Below are 14,608 nucleotides of genomic sequence, written 5' to 3' on the forward strand. Positions count from 1 at the left end.
GAAAGAATGATATTTCGCACTCCAACAATCAAGACTCAAGCCGTAATCACATCAACTGCAGGCACCTGTTGAGCAATTTACAGTCAAGAAATGAATTAATACAATTATTATATTTTATTTACTGACAACAACAGGAATCAAAGTAACCCTCACAATAATATTGATCAACAATCACGTGTTCACAGTCCTGCTGTCATCTCAACACGTCACAATCTGGTGAGAATCAGTGCGTCACTCAGGTAATTCTCGCCTACTGATTACTGAGGTTTCTGACACACTTATTCTCTCGCCTGCTGCTTTTCCCCTACTATATAGTAGAGAAGTAGACGGTTTCAGACTCTTTCAGTCAGAGTGTCTCAACTCTCATATTTAATGAATGAATAGTTGTTCTCACCGTCCAATGACAGCGCGTGTTACATTTACAGTGACAGAGGATTGCCTCTTCACACTGAGGTGAAAGCTGATTGGTTGCTCCACGTGTGTCCTGACTCCTGACCAATGGCATTTCTAACTCGATTGACAAACAGATAAAGAAAAGCAATTGGCCAATGCTTTATAAAAAGAGATTTAAAATGATTTATTTTACGTTTTAAAACATGAATCAAATAAACAGTTTTAAATGTGTGTATTTATTCATAGATGTAAAAATGTCCATTAATGTTTGAATGATTAAATTGATAAATTGATTGTTGATGTTATTTTTCAGTGGGTTAGTGGATCTAAATCTGTAAGTGTCACTCCTGCTCCTCATAACGACACCACATGACACAATATACATGAACACTGAGTTCAACATTTATTACAATATTTCAGCATTTATTTCATCATGTATTTTTGTGTCGTGATATTTCAGTGTTAATGTCATGAAGAGACTCTATAACATCTGATTCATCAACACAGTTTCACTGATGATCCAGACCAAACCCTAAACCCAGGATAGAGTGGTTGAGTGAATGTGGTCTGGACTGTGTGGATGAGGCTCATTGTGTCTCCAGAGACGCTGTAGAAGGACAGAGTTCCTGCACTGTGATCCACATACACTCCTACTCTATAGTGATCCTCCTCATTCACTGTTCTCCTGATGATGGGCTTTACAGGGAGATCAGTGTTTATCTTATTGTGTCTGAATGAGTAACTGGAGGAAGAGCAGGTCAAACTCCAGGACTGATCATTAGATCCAAACACACACTCATAACCCCGTCCCTTCCTACAGATGCTCTTATATGACAATGATATACGCACATGTTCTCCACTCCACTCAATCTCCCAGTAACAGCGTCGATCACTCACACTCTCTCTACACAACACCTGAGGATTCACACAATCAAATCTGTCTGGATGATCAGGATATGACTGGAATGTGACAGTGTTAGTAATCACTGTGTTCCTCTCAGACAGACGGAGGCGTTTATTCACTGTGTTCAGATCCAGAGTGATCTGATGGGAATCTGATGAAGATAAAACACATCACAATCAGGAATCATCAATCTGTCCATCTTTTAATCTACACTGTAAACATGATTTCTGCTGCTTGTTAAATGAACTTCATTAAAATGAGTTAAAGCACACAATTACTGCACATTCTGCCCTGATTTAATGGAGTAAATCCACTTAAACACATCAAACTGAAGTTCACTTCATCATTATTGGTGTTGAACGAACTGAAACTGGGCAGTTCCCAGCATGCTTTGCTCTGGTCTGGATCTAGTCCAGAATCTGGAGTTCAGATCTGACGAGTTCATGTAGGATTTGTCTCAGATCTGAACTTGATTTAGGATCTTCTCCTCTCTCACAGAATCTCATGTGTAGTTGTGAATCTTAAAGCCTCCATCAGTTCGGTGATCGACTCTCAGGTCTGTTACCAAGAGCAGCTGCTGTGAAGAAACGCTCCAGATTAAAATGGAGGATCAAAACAGCTGTGCTTTAATGAAGTTTTGATCAAAGCCTGTCACTGTATTTCATGAGTCTGTCATTATTCATCAGTGTTTTGGGTCAAAGTGTTCAGAAAGTCTTTCCAGCGCTGATCTTCATAGTTCATCATTAACTCTTTCCCTCCAAACACAGAATTTTCCGTGTTTCCATGTTTTCACTGTTATACACTGTTACACATCATCTGAATGAGTACAGACTCTGCTTGATTAAAACTCATTTTTAACTCATGATTTTGATCATGAATCATCATCTGTCTGTTTCCATTATCTTTTCATCTTCCGATCTCCAGCGGAGCCTCTTCAAAATAAAAGTCCTGATAGGAATAATAACTCAAATGGAGGAAAAATGATTAAAAAAAATAATAATAAATAAAAATAAGTACACAAATAATACTAAAACACACACTTAATTAATACTTATACTAATATAGTGCACCAAAAAAAATCTAAACTATTTAAATAATGAATTAGTTTTAATAATGAAATAATGATTTTTACAATTTCAAATAATATTGAAGTTATGACACCAGTGGGGTTGTGCTACAGTGTTTCTCTTGAGTTAGTATTAGGACTGAAACTGCCATGGCCACCAAACAGATGAGACAGGATCTGAAGTTGGGATCTGATGTAATATGTGTGTTGGATTTTGTGGTTTACGAGGACTGAATACTACCATCATTACGGGGACATTTAAGTTTGAGGACAGGGGTCATGTCCCTGTAATTCAGATGTCATTTACAAATTTCCAGAAGATCCCTCCAAATTTTGGCACCATGTCCCTATATCCCACAAAACCCTGGAATTTCACTATACAGACCCTGCATCCCAATGTTCATACTATCCATCCTAAATATTATGTGAGATTAAAGGGTTAGTTCACCCAAAAATGAAGTTTCTGTCATTAATTACTCTTCCCTCACGTCGTTCCACACCCGCAAGACTTTCATCTATCTTCAGAACACAAATTAAGATATTTTTGATGAAATCTGAGTTTATGACTTATGACTTAAACTCATAAACTGAGTTTAAGTTTATGACTCGTCCATAGACAGCAATATAATCAACACTTTCAAGGTCCAGAAAGGCACTAAAGACGTCGTTAAAACAGTCATGTGACTGCAGCGGCTTGATAAATTTGATGTAGGAGAAATGACTGAAAGCTTTCACAGAGATCAACAGAGCCATTAATAGCTACAGATGATGGTTTGACATGTTTGTTAATCTCAGAGAAGAGAGATTCAGGTTTGCATTTGGCTTTATTACAGTTTTTCTCCATTGGTTTGGCTCATTTCTTGAAACAAAAATTACATTCTCAAAACACCATGGACAAATCTCCAAACCACTTGGCAACTGTTCACAACAGAATTGATTTTCTCATTCATTTCATCAAAATTGCAAATGTCTAAGTACATGTCTCAATGTCTCAGTACATCTTTGCAAATGATTTAGTACAGGTAGCCTACATTTAGCACAATTTCCAAGTGAAAAGATCTTGTTGATGTAAACTGATTGTTGATTCTCAGTCTAATGGTTGTTCACTCCAAAACGTGTCAGCGTCATTTCATTGTATAAGTCATCACATGCACAATTGTCTATTCAATTGTAAAATTAGTCAAGAACATAATTCCATGAATACCATATATGAATCTTTGGAACATTTGATAAATTTATTACAGCAATTGGCAGTCAGGTGAAACTAGAACTTGACTAACATGTAACATGTAAGTCAGTTACTGGTTGTCCATCATTATACCCTTTTTACAATTAAGCAGTGGTTCCCAAACTTTTTTGGCTTCAGTACCCACTTTACCTGATTTGTGTATCCAGGTAATCCAGGTATGAAAGTATTTGGTTTATCTGATTTTGCCTAAAAACTGCATCTTACTGTATGATGCAATTATCATTATAATCCTTATTTTGAAGAATATAACATACAATAAGAAAAAGGGTCAAAGAGCTGCAAACAATGTAGAATAGCTTGAATACAGCGTGCGTCTCCCTCAGACTGTAAACGAAGCTCGGGCGCACCAGATAACACGTCAGTAGCGTCTTACTGTCCGGAGCAGAAGGGGGCGGTAATGCACCAATAAGCTGGATGCCGTAAAACAGGAAAGAAGAAGCAGCGTCACTGCGGAGTCGTGAACGTGGATTGTAGACCCGGAAGAGAAGACAATGCTGAATAAAGTCATAGTTTTTGTTATTTTTGGACCAAAATGTATTTTCGATGCCTCAAAAACTTCTAACTAACCCACTGATGTCACATGGACTACTTTGATGATGTTTTTATTATCTTTCTGGAGATGGACAGTATACCGTACATACATTTTCAATGGAGGGACAGAAAGCTCTCAGACAAAATCTAAAATATCTTAAACTGTGTTCCGAAGATGAACGGAGGTCTTACGGGTTTGGAACGACATGAGGGTGAGTCATTAATGACATAATTTTCACTTTTGGGTGAACTGACCCTTTAATCTTTGTTAAAGGCACAGTATGTTTTTTCACTGCTAGGGCACGCTAAACTCTTCAAAACAATAACAAAGGTGTAGATTGATGACGCAGTGAATGAGTGGAATCATGGAACTTGTCATCATTCCGATGGATCTAATCATTTTTATGGGGAACTAATGTTTATGGATGAGTGAATGAATGTTTTTAACATGACTGTGGTATGAAGCAGGGCGTGGCTGAGAATCGTGGGCTAATGAGAGACAGATATCAATGCCACACGTGAGTCCCAGGGGATAGAAAGGAATCAGGACATTTCATTCTACAGAACTACTCACAAATCTGAAATACTGCTCATACAGGTCAGTTTACTCAATTAAAACTGTGAGGTAACGCAGCGCTGTTTCACTTGGTCTCACGTTACACTATCAATCTAAACTGCATTTGAAAGTTGTAATGTTGTTCTATGTATTAGTTTGTTGGCTGTATGAGACCAATAGTAAGATATCAACATTACAACATCATACTGATGATATTCTAACATTTCATTGTGTTATAATCTATATAACATTGATTAGTCTTACGTAGCCTACTCTCGGAATCGCCACGCCGATATTGATCGTCGTTATATTTTTTATTTTTATCCCAAAGTTTGCTTGCCATGGTCCATAATGTTTGAACAAATCAACAACAGTAGACGTAAGGCAGCCGTCCCATCTGTTGCCATGGGAACCCAGGGATAACGCAGATATTACATCACTGACAGGCGACATGTGACAAGGGAGGGATGGGCACTATTTAAAACTGTGAATTTCTCTTAAACATTTAGGATATTGTACACAGCTGAACGAAATATATAACATTGTGCTGGTGGTTTTTGGATATTTTACATTTTTTCTTGATTGTTTACACACATTTTCTGAAAGCATGCCTCATACTCTCAGAACTCTACACACAAATCAAAAAACACACACAATGGGCAAAACCCCTCAATTCTCCTGCAAAATGAAACTTTATATTCAAAACAATGTTCTTTCTTCTCAAAATGGTATTTTGTTTTCAAATGACACACACAAACCATCATATGAATAAACATTTATAAGAACCAGTTGAACACTGATGTTCTCTATGTAAAACACTATGATGAATGGAAAACACTTCTCCATTCATCATAATGACTTTGGTCTTTATTTGATTCAGTGTTACACTTACTACAGACAGTACATACATAATTGTGTTGTAAAATATTTGTAGTATATATATATATCCCTCTACAGCACAGCGTTGCCCTCAGGCAACGGAAAGTTTTCTTAAGCCCTATGTTTAGTAAATTTTTCTTTAAATGATTACAACCAATTAGAAAGGTTAAGAAAGTACCAAAGAACAGTTCAGTAAGGTGTTGGAGTCAATATCAAGCACCATTAAGAGGTGGGGCGTCCTGTTCTGACACATGGTCACAGGAGCACATGGTGTGAGAAGAAGGCAATATTATTTGCTTTAGTAATCTTATTGAAAACAACATGAACTGTACATAAAAAATAGGTGTGCGTGTATGAAGGTGTAGAGAAGCCTTTTGTCAGGTTTTATGAAGTTTTTTTTATTTTGCATGTTCAGAAATTCAGTTTTTCTTTTCGTTGCCTCAGGGCAACGTTGTGCAATAAGGGGTAATTTTCGAGGAGGTTTTAGAGAGTACCTCTCATTGGCCACAATGTATTATAAGAAGGGAAGATGCAGGGTTCCTGGGTGTGCAGGAACACCCAAAGTGATGTGCAAAAATTGTAACATACACCACTATGTCACAGCAGAGAAGAAGTGCTTTTTGAAGTTTCGTACGGAGTGAAATCTTATCACATGAAGTACATTATATAGCATAGGACACTACATGATACAGACCTATGCATGTATCAAATTCAATATATCAATGTCTTTCAAGTGTTTTTCCCTTTTTACTTAATGATTTCTTGAATTTAAAAAAAAAAAAAGAAAAATGATTTTGATGATAATTTTCTCTATGACTCTGTACCATTGTCGCACAACGTTGCCCTGAGGCAAAAATATTTTGGGGTTGGGGGAGGGTGGGGGGAATTTTTTTTTTAATCGATAAAATGTTCCCAAATTAACCAAAAAATTATGTGGAATATTTTTTTTTCATGTGCCATCAACGTGTGCAGTAGAGGGATATATATAGTTTTTCTGCCTGAAAATTGTGCCAAATGCAGAGAATTGTGTGTAGTGTTTTGAAAAAAGTGTGTTTTAGAACTGCAATGTGAGTGTGAAGCAGGAATTGTGCTTGTAGTTTAGCAGAATTGGTTCAGGGGGTTGGTGCATGAGTTACATGTTGTGGTCATTGTGTCTCAAGTACCAATATTTGTGTGTAAACAATTGAGGAAAAACTGTAATATAAAAAATCTTACATATTGTGCCTTTTAATGCTAATTTCAACATTTACTAATACATTAATAAAATCTTGTTAACATTAGTTAATTCACTGTGAACTAACATGAACAAACAATGAACAGCTGTATTTTCATTAACTAACGTTAACAAAGATTAGTAAATACAGTAACAAATGTATTCCTCATGGTTAGTTCATGTTAGTTAATACATTAACTAATGTTTCACTAATGAACCTTATTGTAAAGTGCAAGTATAAACACAATGCAAATAAGAGATAAAGAGCACACTGTAGACAGACACCTTCATTTATTATATAGTTTTTTCAGAAGCGTTGTGTTTCTCGTGTTGACTAATACAGCAGCGATCTTTGCTTTCTGTAGGCCTTTATAATGAATATTTAAAATATTTTAAAAATATATTAGTTTCTGGATTGACAAATGTATTTAAATGTGCGATTAAATCCAATTGACCGTGATAACCATAGCAATGGAAGGAACAAAAAAATCTCTTCATTAAGTATTGGGGTGTAAATGTAAAAATAACAGATCTCCTCACTTTAATGTAATGTATTACTTTGTTCATTTTATTACTAACTTTTCAAACTGGTTACTCAGTGACTTTTTACTTTTAAATGTACAGATTTTTAAATATAATTGAGTTTTATTATCTGTCCTGACAGTGTTCATTCTTTAATTCATGAATAGGATATGTTGATATTTCAAACTGTGTTTTTCTGCATTTATTGTGGATTTACTGTCAGTACTGAACTCACAGTTCACATGGGTATGGTATTTTGTACTGTGGATGACAGTGTTTGTCCACCACCACCAAAGACCATTTTAGACCCAGGAAAAACCCTGTTTTTGAATTTGAAGTTGACAGATCAATCAGTGTTAATGGAGTCAAGTTTCTGTGCTGCTTCATTTGGATCATCTCTGAATCCTTTGTCTGCAGTAGAATGTTTTCTTGAGAAAAATAAATATTCTTCTGAAATATAAAGCTTTTGTAACATTATAAATGTCTATACTGTCACTTTTGATCAATTTAATGCATCCTTGCTGAATAAAAGTATTAATTTCTTTAATTTCTTGAGCAGCAAATCATCATATTAGAATAATTTCTGAAGGATCATGTGACACTGAAGACTGGAGTAATGATTCTGAAAATTCAGCTTTGATCACAGGAATGAATGACTTTTTTGAATATATTTAAATAGAAAACAGCTATTTTAAATTGTAATAATATTTCACAATATTACAGTTTTTGCTGTGTTTTTGGATCAAATACATGAAGCCTTGGTGAGCAGAAGAGACTTCTTTTAAAACATTAAAAAATCTTACTGTTCATAAACTTTTGACTGGTAGTGTATAACACACTCTCACATGTTTATTTTTTTGTATTTTTGGGAGGAGTAAGATTTACATGTGTGGTTTCAACAACCAGATGCATTTAGACTTCCTCCTGAACTGATCTAAGTGAATGCATTTCAGAGGGCATTTACACCTGGTCTTTTCACGATCGGATAGCTATCCCATCAGAGAAAACGCATGAAGTGACCAGGTGTACACAGGTTTTAAAGAAACACAGTTTGAACCAAAAATATTTTACTTGTCTCATAATAAGATAAATCTTTGTCTTTGTGTTTTTTTGTCATTGCTTTGGTAAAGCATCTCTCAAACAAACTAAAATTAAAAGCACAATATGGCTTTGTGCCCTCATCAAATTACAAAAAAAGACGATAATTAAGTAAGTCTGTAGACCGTTGCGCTGCATGTTTCAGAGTGAAGAACACACTTTTCTCACTCCATCAGCTTGTTTTCCACGTCTCGGTTCACAGGGAATGAATGCAGTGAACTCCATCTCAGTATGTGCCTTGAGTTTAATGTGCATTTGGGAACGCAGCGAGCACCAGTTACACTCAGTTTTCACAGTCGCATTATATCCAACATTTTTGTGGACAGTTGATCACAGTATTTCAACTGATTTGTAATAAGATGCAGTTATAAACATGTTTTCACTAAAACTGCAGGTTTCTGACAATACAACAGTATTGTAACATCCTATTGTAAAATAAAATACTCTTTATAAAATATAAATTTTTCATTTACAGTAGTAGTATTTTACTGTCTTAGCGATAATTCTAATGATAATCTAAAAGTATTATAGTTATTATTTATTATTAAACTGCATCATTTGACAGATACTGTGTGTGTGTGTGTGTGTGAGAGAGAGAGTGTGAGTGCGAGTAGACCTACATTTGTGTAGTCCTGCTGTTATCCTGAACTCTCCCCCATGATCCACACTATAAAACACACACAATGATAGTTAGTTAGTAAACACACTCACACACTCTCTCACTCTCTCTCACTCACTCACTCACACACACACACACACACACACAAAACAATTTTAATTTTGGAAAATTGTAAGGCTAAGTACATTACCAACCATGTCTGTGGACACAGCTCGTTCCAATAGGCGTTGTATTACAAAAATAATATAATTGTGGAAGGAAAATCAGTCAGGAGCAAAACAAAACGCCGCATAAATTCCGCCGCCCAAATATGGCAACAAGGCCTCTTATCCCAAACTCATACACGGTCCACGGGTGCAGGAAATCAGTTCTACCAGAAAGACTCGGGAGGCAAGAGAACATCTGAATAAGATTTATTTAACAGTTGGTATGCAAATTATTAACGTAAAGATGAAATAATGATGGGGTTATGTGACAAGCAGGGCGGAGCGAGAGCTGTGAGGGAACGGCGCGTGGCCGGTGCCGTGATTGCTAAGGAGTGTCAGCTGCGCACTGCACCAGTCTCGTATTTCTCATGGAGGAGCTCCGGAAGCATAAAGGGAGGAGCGACGACAGTGAAGGACAAGAGAGGACCAGGCCTGGATTTATGTTATGTTTTTATTGTGTTAGTGTGTGACAGTCATCCGTGAGGGGCGGCCGCCATTTTACTTTTGTTTTGAATTTGTATATGTTGTATTAAAGTGTGTTGAATGTTCACCAGTTCCTGCCTCATTCTTCCCACATAAATGAAGTGTGTTACACACACCTTCAAGGGTCTAGTTGAGTCCATGCCTCAACACGTCAGGGCTGTTTTGGCACCAAAAGGGGGACCAGCACAATATTAGGAAGGTGGTCTTAATGTTATGCCTGATCAGAGTAGTTCCCTTTCAGTCGGTCACGTTCGACGTACGTCAGTAGTGACCGACGAATTGGGATATCGCTTAGAGAGCCCTATCAGCTTCGTGAACTAAAACAAGCCAATGGAATTGGCGTGCGATATTTGCATAATGCGCACCGCCCCCGACAGGTGTATATAAATAGGAAGCAGATGCAATCGCACTCTGTCTTTCGCTTCGGAGCCAAACACTGGTGTCCTGCTTCAGACAAGACTTTTCTTTCAAAGTGAAACTAAACTGCCTCAGAAGAGGATCAAACAGCGCTGTTTTGTGTTGGCAGTCAAGGCACTTCAGCGAGGTCACGAGCTTCCAGGGAGCCTGAGCTTAAAGCTCTCAACTGCTGTTTTAACAGCAACCCTCAAATCTCCACAACTAAAAGATTAGAGTGTGTTGCGATTTGGGCCGGTTTCCCCGGTGTGTGTCAGGGAGTGGTGTACCTGCACACATCGCGTCACTCCCTGTGTGCTTCAGCACGAGTGAGCTGACTGTTCCCCTTCTAAAAGAGCTTTACAGACGAACCCTGACAGTATGTCATTTCGTCTGTGCGTTACTGGATGCGGTCGTTCCCTGGTCCCTGCTGATGGGCACAATCGCTGCATCTCGTGTTTGGGCGTTCAGCACACAGAAGCAGCTTTTGTGGATGGTTCATGTTCCCATTGCGGGAATATGACTATCGCGGTGCTGAGGTCTAGACTCTCCTTCCTGAAGTCTCAGGAAGCGGGGGTCCCCTCCCCTATGCCCCGTTCGACCGTTTTTTCCGGCCCCGGTCGGAATGATGGTTCGGCGGCGTATAGGAAGGGTGACTTTAGGATCACGGTCAGGGCTTCCCCGCCGAGCACCGCTCCGCGGGCCCCTGCCGCCTCACCAGCACCGCAACCCATCGTGCCGCCGTTGGTTTCCGCTGGGCCCTCTACGGACTGTCCAGCCGTTACCTTTGGTGGTCAGATCCAGCGTCCCGCCCCAATGCCCTTCTTCCCGGAAGTGCACGATGAGGTGACCAGGTCTTGGCAAGTGTAACGTTTGTAGTCTTACATCCCCGAAACCATCACAAACCCCGAATAGATGACACACAAGAATCTGAGAAACAATAAAGTGTATTTTATGGACAAATAAATACACTGCAGACATAAACCATAAACCGCAGCAGTATCAGCCATTTTCTGCTGAACTATTCCATACAACAAAATAACAAAGAATATGCATGAAAATCACATACCTGAGAAACAATAAAGTGTATTTTATGGACAAATAAGTACACTGCAGACATAAACCATAAACTGAAACAAGAAAAACATAAAATGAACAAACTCTGTATGCACTTTTATCACATTTTTTTACAGTAATCAGGACAGAAAAGAAACACACATACCCGCAGCAGTATCAGCCATTTTCTGCTGAACTATGGTAAGCGCAGAAGGACAAAATAAAGACTGTCTGCAATTTTTTTATCCACTAGGGGGCACCAAAACACCATTTGATCGAACTTTCCCTCTAAATTCATGTAATTAAACAAAATGAATATTATTAAAATTAACATTCTTTTTAACTCCGTTACATTCACCCCCGCAGAATTACATGAAATTTAGGCATCACCAGAGGTATAAAAATAAAGTCAAAAGAAGAACCTCCCATAAAAGGATGGTCAATATGAAAATTATCCCATAAGGATGAATTGATAAGAGAGTAGCGCTACGCTCCCATATCAACAAACGACAGCAGAATGTCCACATACATTCTACAATATTCTTCAACAATTTCGTATTCTTAGAATACACTTCAATAAATGAGAAGAAAACAAAAATACATAATTGAGTAAATAAAGAGACCCCCTTAACGGTCAACTAAGGCACCCTACGTCCTCAGGTATATCATTAGAACATGAACCAAGAACTTTAAACCAGTCCAGACAAACTAGGAAAGAAAGAAGAAAAGGCTTTCTCAAATGTTCCATAAAAGTAGATTAACTTTCCTAATTGACAAAGGCTCTAAACATGGACTTACAAACAGCCTCAACATTACGCTTTGCATCTTGAATTACAGCCTGGCCTGACATTGTTTGAATTAATCTGTCAACTGGCTTGATGACACGGCCAAAGCGTGATCTGATCTGTCTGGTGGAACTAGGGTTAACTGGCGTATGTGTGTTCAGAATCACACCGGAAGACTGAGAGTGTGCACGAGCAGGCGTAACAGTGCTTGCAGATTCTATGTTTCCTGAATCTGAATGGCTTTCATCTTCAGTGACATTCACATCAGCTGTTACTTCATCTGACTTCACAGATGTACTTTCAAAAGGCGTCGCTGGAGCAGCTTGTGGTGTTGGATTAACTATAACATCACCTGAGACTACAGTCGAAGTTGGTTCTTGACTCACATCAGGTAAGTGAGTAACCCAGCTCAATGTTCTGTCAGTATCGTCATCCACATGACTGGTCAGAGGAACTGACTCGCAGGCAATGTCATCATCCATGTGTCTGGGTGAGGCTTCACTTAACACTGAGCAGTCTTTCTGGCTTGATGAACTTGAAGGCATGCTACTATGGGGTTCACTCACAAGGGAAACCGTACAGTCCACAGATATTTCATCAGGCACAGGCAGGAAGTTGACCAGCAACAGGAGATTGCGATGAACCACCTTCTCCTGACCAGTGGCAGGGTGTCGAATTCTGTAAGTGTGGGTTTGAGGCTTGTGGTCCACTACAGTGTAGACAGTGGACTCCCACCGGTCAGCAGTTTTTCTTTTTCCCCTCTCGGCCTTATTCGCCAACATCACTTGGTCTCCCACGTCGATGGTGAGCCCCTTCACTCGGCGGTTATACAGAGCTGCATGTCTCTTCTGTTCTTTGGTGGCATGCTGTTGTGCAATCACCATGGCCTCTTTTAGATCTTTAACAAGTGTGTCAACAAACTTGTCGTAGCTGATTAGATTCTGATCATTCAAGACTGAACGGAATAGAATGTCAACTGGAAGGCGTGGTACCCTCCCAAACATCAAATAGAAGGGTGCATAGCCTGTAGACTCGTGTGTCGTGCAATTGTACAGGAACGTCAACGTCTGCAAACGTCTCGGCCAATCCCTCTTGACATCCGGAGACAGAGCACGGATCATGTTGCCCAGTGTCCTGTTAAAACGTTCCACACTACCGTTGCCCATCGGGTGGTAAGGAGTGGTATGTGATTTCCTCACCCCTGAAAATCTGAGAAGTTCACCAATGAGCCGGCTCTCAAAACTTGCACCTTGGTCGCTGTGGATACGTTCCGGTAGGCCATAGATACAAAAATATTTGTCCCACAGGACCCTGGCAACTTGCTTGGCGGATTGATTTTGGCAAACAAAAGCCTGAGCTAGCCTTGTAAAATGGTCGGTCACAACTAAGACGTCGATGGATTTATTCTTAGCATCTTCTGCAGACCAAAAATCAATACAGACCAGCTCTAGTGGTCTTGTAGAACTTATGTTCTCCAGAGGAGCTCAGCCGGAAGGGTCGGGACTTTTGCTTATGATGCAGCATTGACAGTGGCGCACATAATCACGTACTCTGTGCTCCATGTTTAGCCAGAAAAAACGCTGCTTCGCCAAACTAACAGTCCTGAATTGACCTTGATGGCCACTGTCATCATGAACACTTCTCAGAATCACATCCACCAACGAGTCTGGAACAACATACTGGAAGCGTTTCGTCCTTAATGACTGGTTATGAGACACCCTGTAGAGAACACCATTCCTCACAATCAGTTTCTCCCAATGTTTGAGGTAACGAAGCACTGCAGCTGCCTCTCCTGCTCTTTCCCGCCTTGTGGGTCTCTGGCGACTCTCAAAGTATGACATGACTCTCGATAACACTCTGTCATTCATCTGCTTGTCACGCAGGTCCCCCACAGAAAATGCTGGCAATGTGTCCTGGCCTGCAGGAACCAACTGAGGCAGGTGATCCACGACTGCCATAGCCTGTGTATCAGCACCAGATTCCCACTCCATATGAGAAGTCAAGACAGCAGTGACATCCGAGCCTGCAACAGTAAGATGATCCACGCCAAAATCATTATTGACTGTGCAAAAATTCCAAGCGGTACGCGGGATAGTTCCGCTGTGAACGTGAAAGGGATTTGCTGGCAAAAGCAACTGGTCTTGCTCTAGTCTCCCCTTCCTGGACTTGTGACAACACAGGTCCAATACCATCCAGGGAAGCATCAGTCGCCAATATGAAGTGACGTGAGAAATCCGGGTGAGCTAGAACAACACTCCCGACCAGAGACGTTTTCAGCTGCTCAACTGCATCATGCTGCGCTTGAGACCAATCCTCAGGTCTTAACTTCCTGTTCTGACACAACACATTTTGAGTCTTTTTCTTCCGTCCCCTGACTTTCTGACCTTGAAGAAGTTCAAAGAGAGGTTTTGCTTTAACAGAATAATTTGGAATGAAATGTTGATAATAATTCATCATCCCCAAAAAGGATCTGATTCTCTTCTGAGATGGTGTCTTCCCATCCGCTTCCATCAGGTCAGAACTGTTCAACTTGGAAATACACTCCACCTTATCAGGGTCCGTAGACACTCCGTCCTTGTTTATGACATGCCCCAGAAACTTTACTGATGCTCTCAAGAGGTGACATTTTTTTGGAGCAAGTTTCAGACCATGGGC

The 14,608-nt window shown here is 39.5% G+C and overlaps 1 protein-coding gene across 1 annotated transcript in view; it reads right to left on the reverse strand.

The window, feature by feature from the left end:
* Positions 1-262: 262 nt before the first annotated feature.
* The window catches only part of LOC125261670 (NACHT, LRR and PYD domains-containing protein 3-like), a 43,908-nt gene continuing 29,562 nt past the window's right edge, over positions 263-14,608 (reverse strand). The window contains 2 exon segments of the mRNA XM_048180228.1: positions 263-1,448; positions 9,032-9,078. Of these exon segments, the coding sequence (XP_048036185.1) occupies positions 892-1,448; positions 9,032-9,078 (604 nt within the window). The 3' untranslated portion in view covers positions 263-891.

This window comes from Megalobrama amblycephala, unplaced genomic scaffold (genome assembly GCF_018812025.1).
Source record: "Megalobrama amblycephala isolate DHTTF-2021 unplaced genomic scaffold, ASM1881202v1 scaffold457, whole genome shotgun sequence".
NCBI classification, from domain to species: Eukaryota; Metazoa; Chordata; class Actinopteri; order Cypriniformes; family Xenocyprididae; genus Megalobrama; species Megalobrama amblycephala.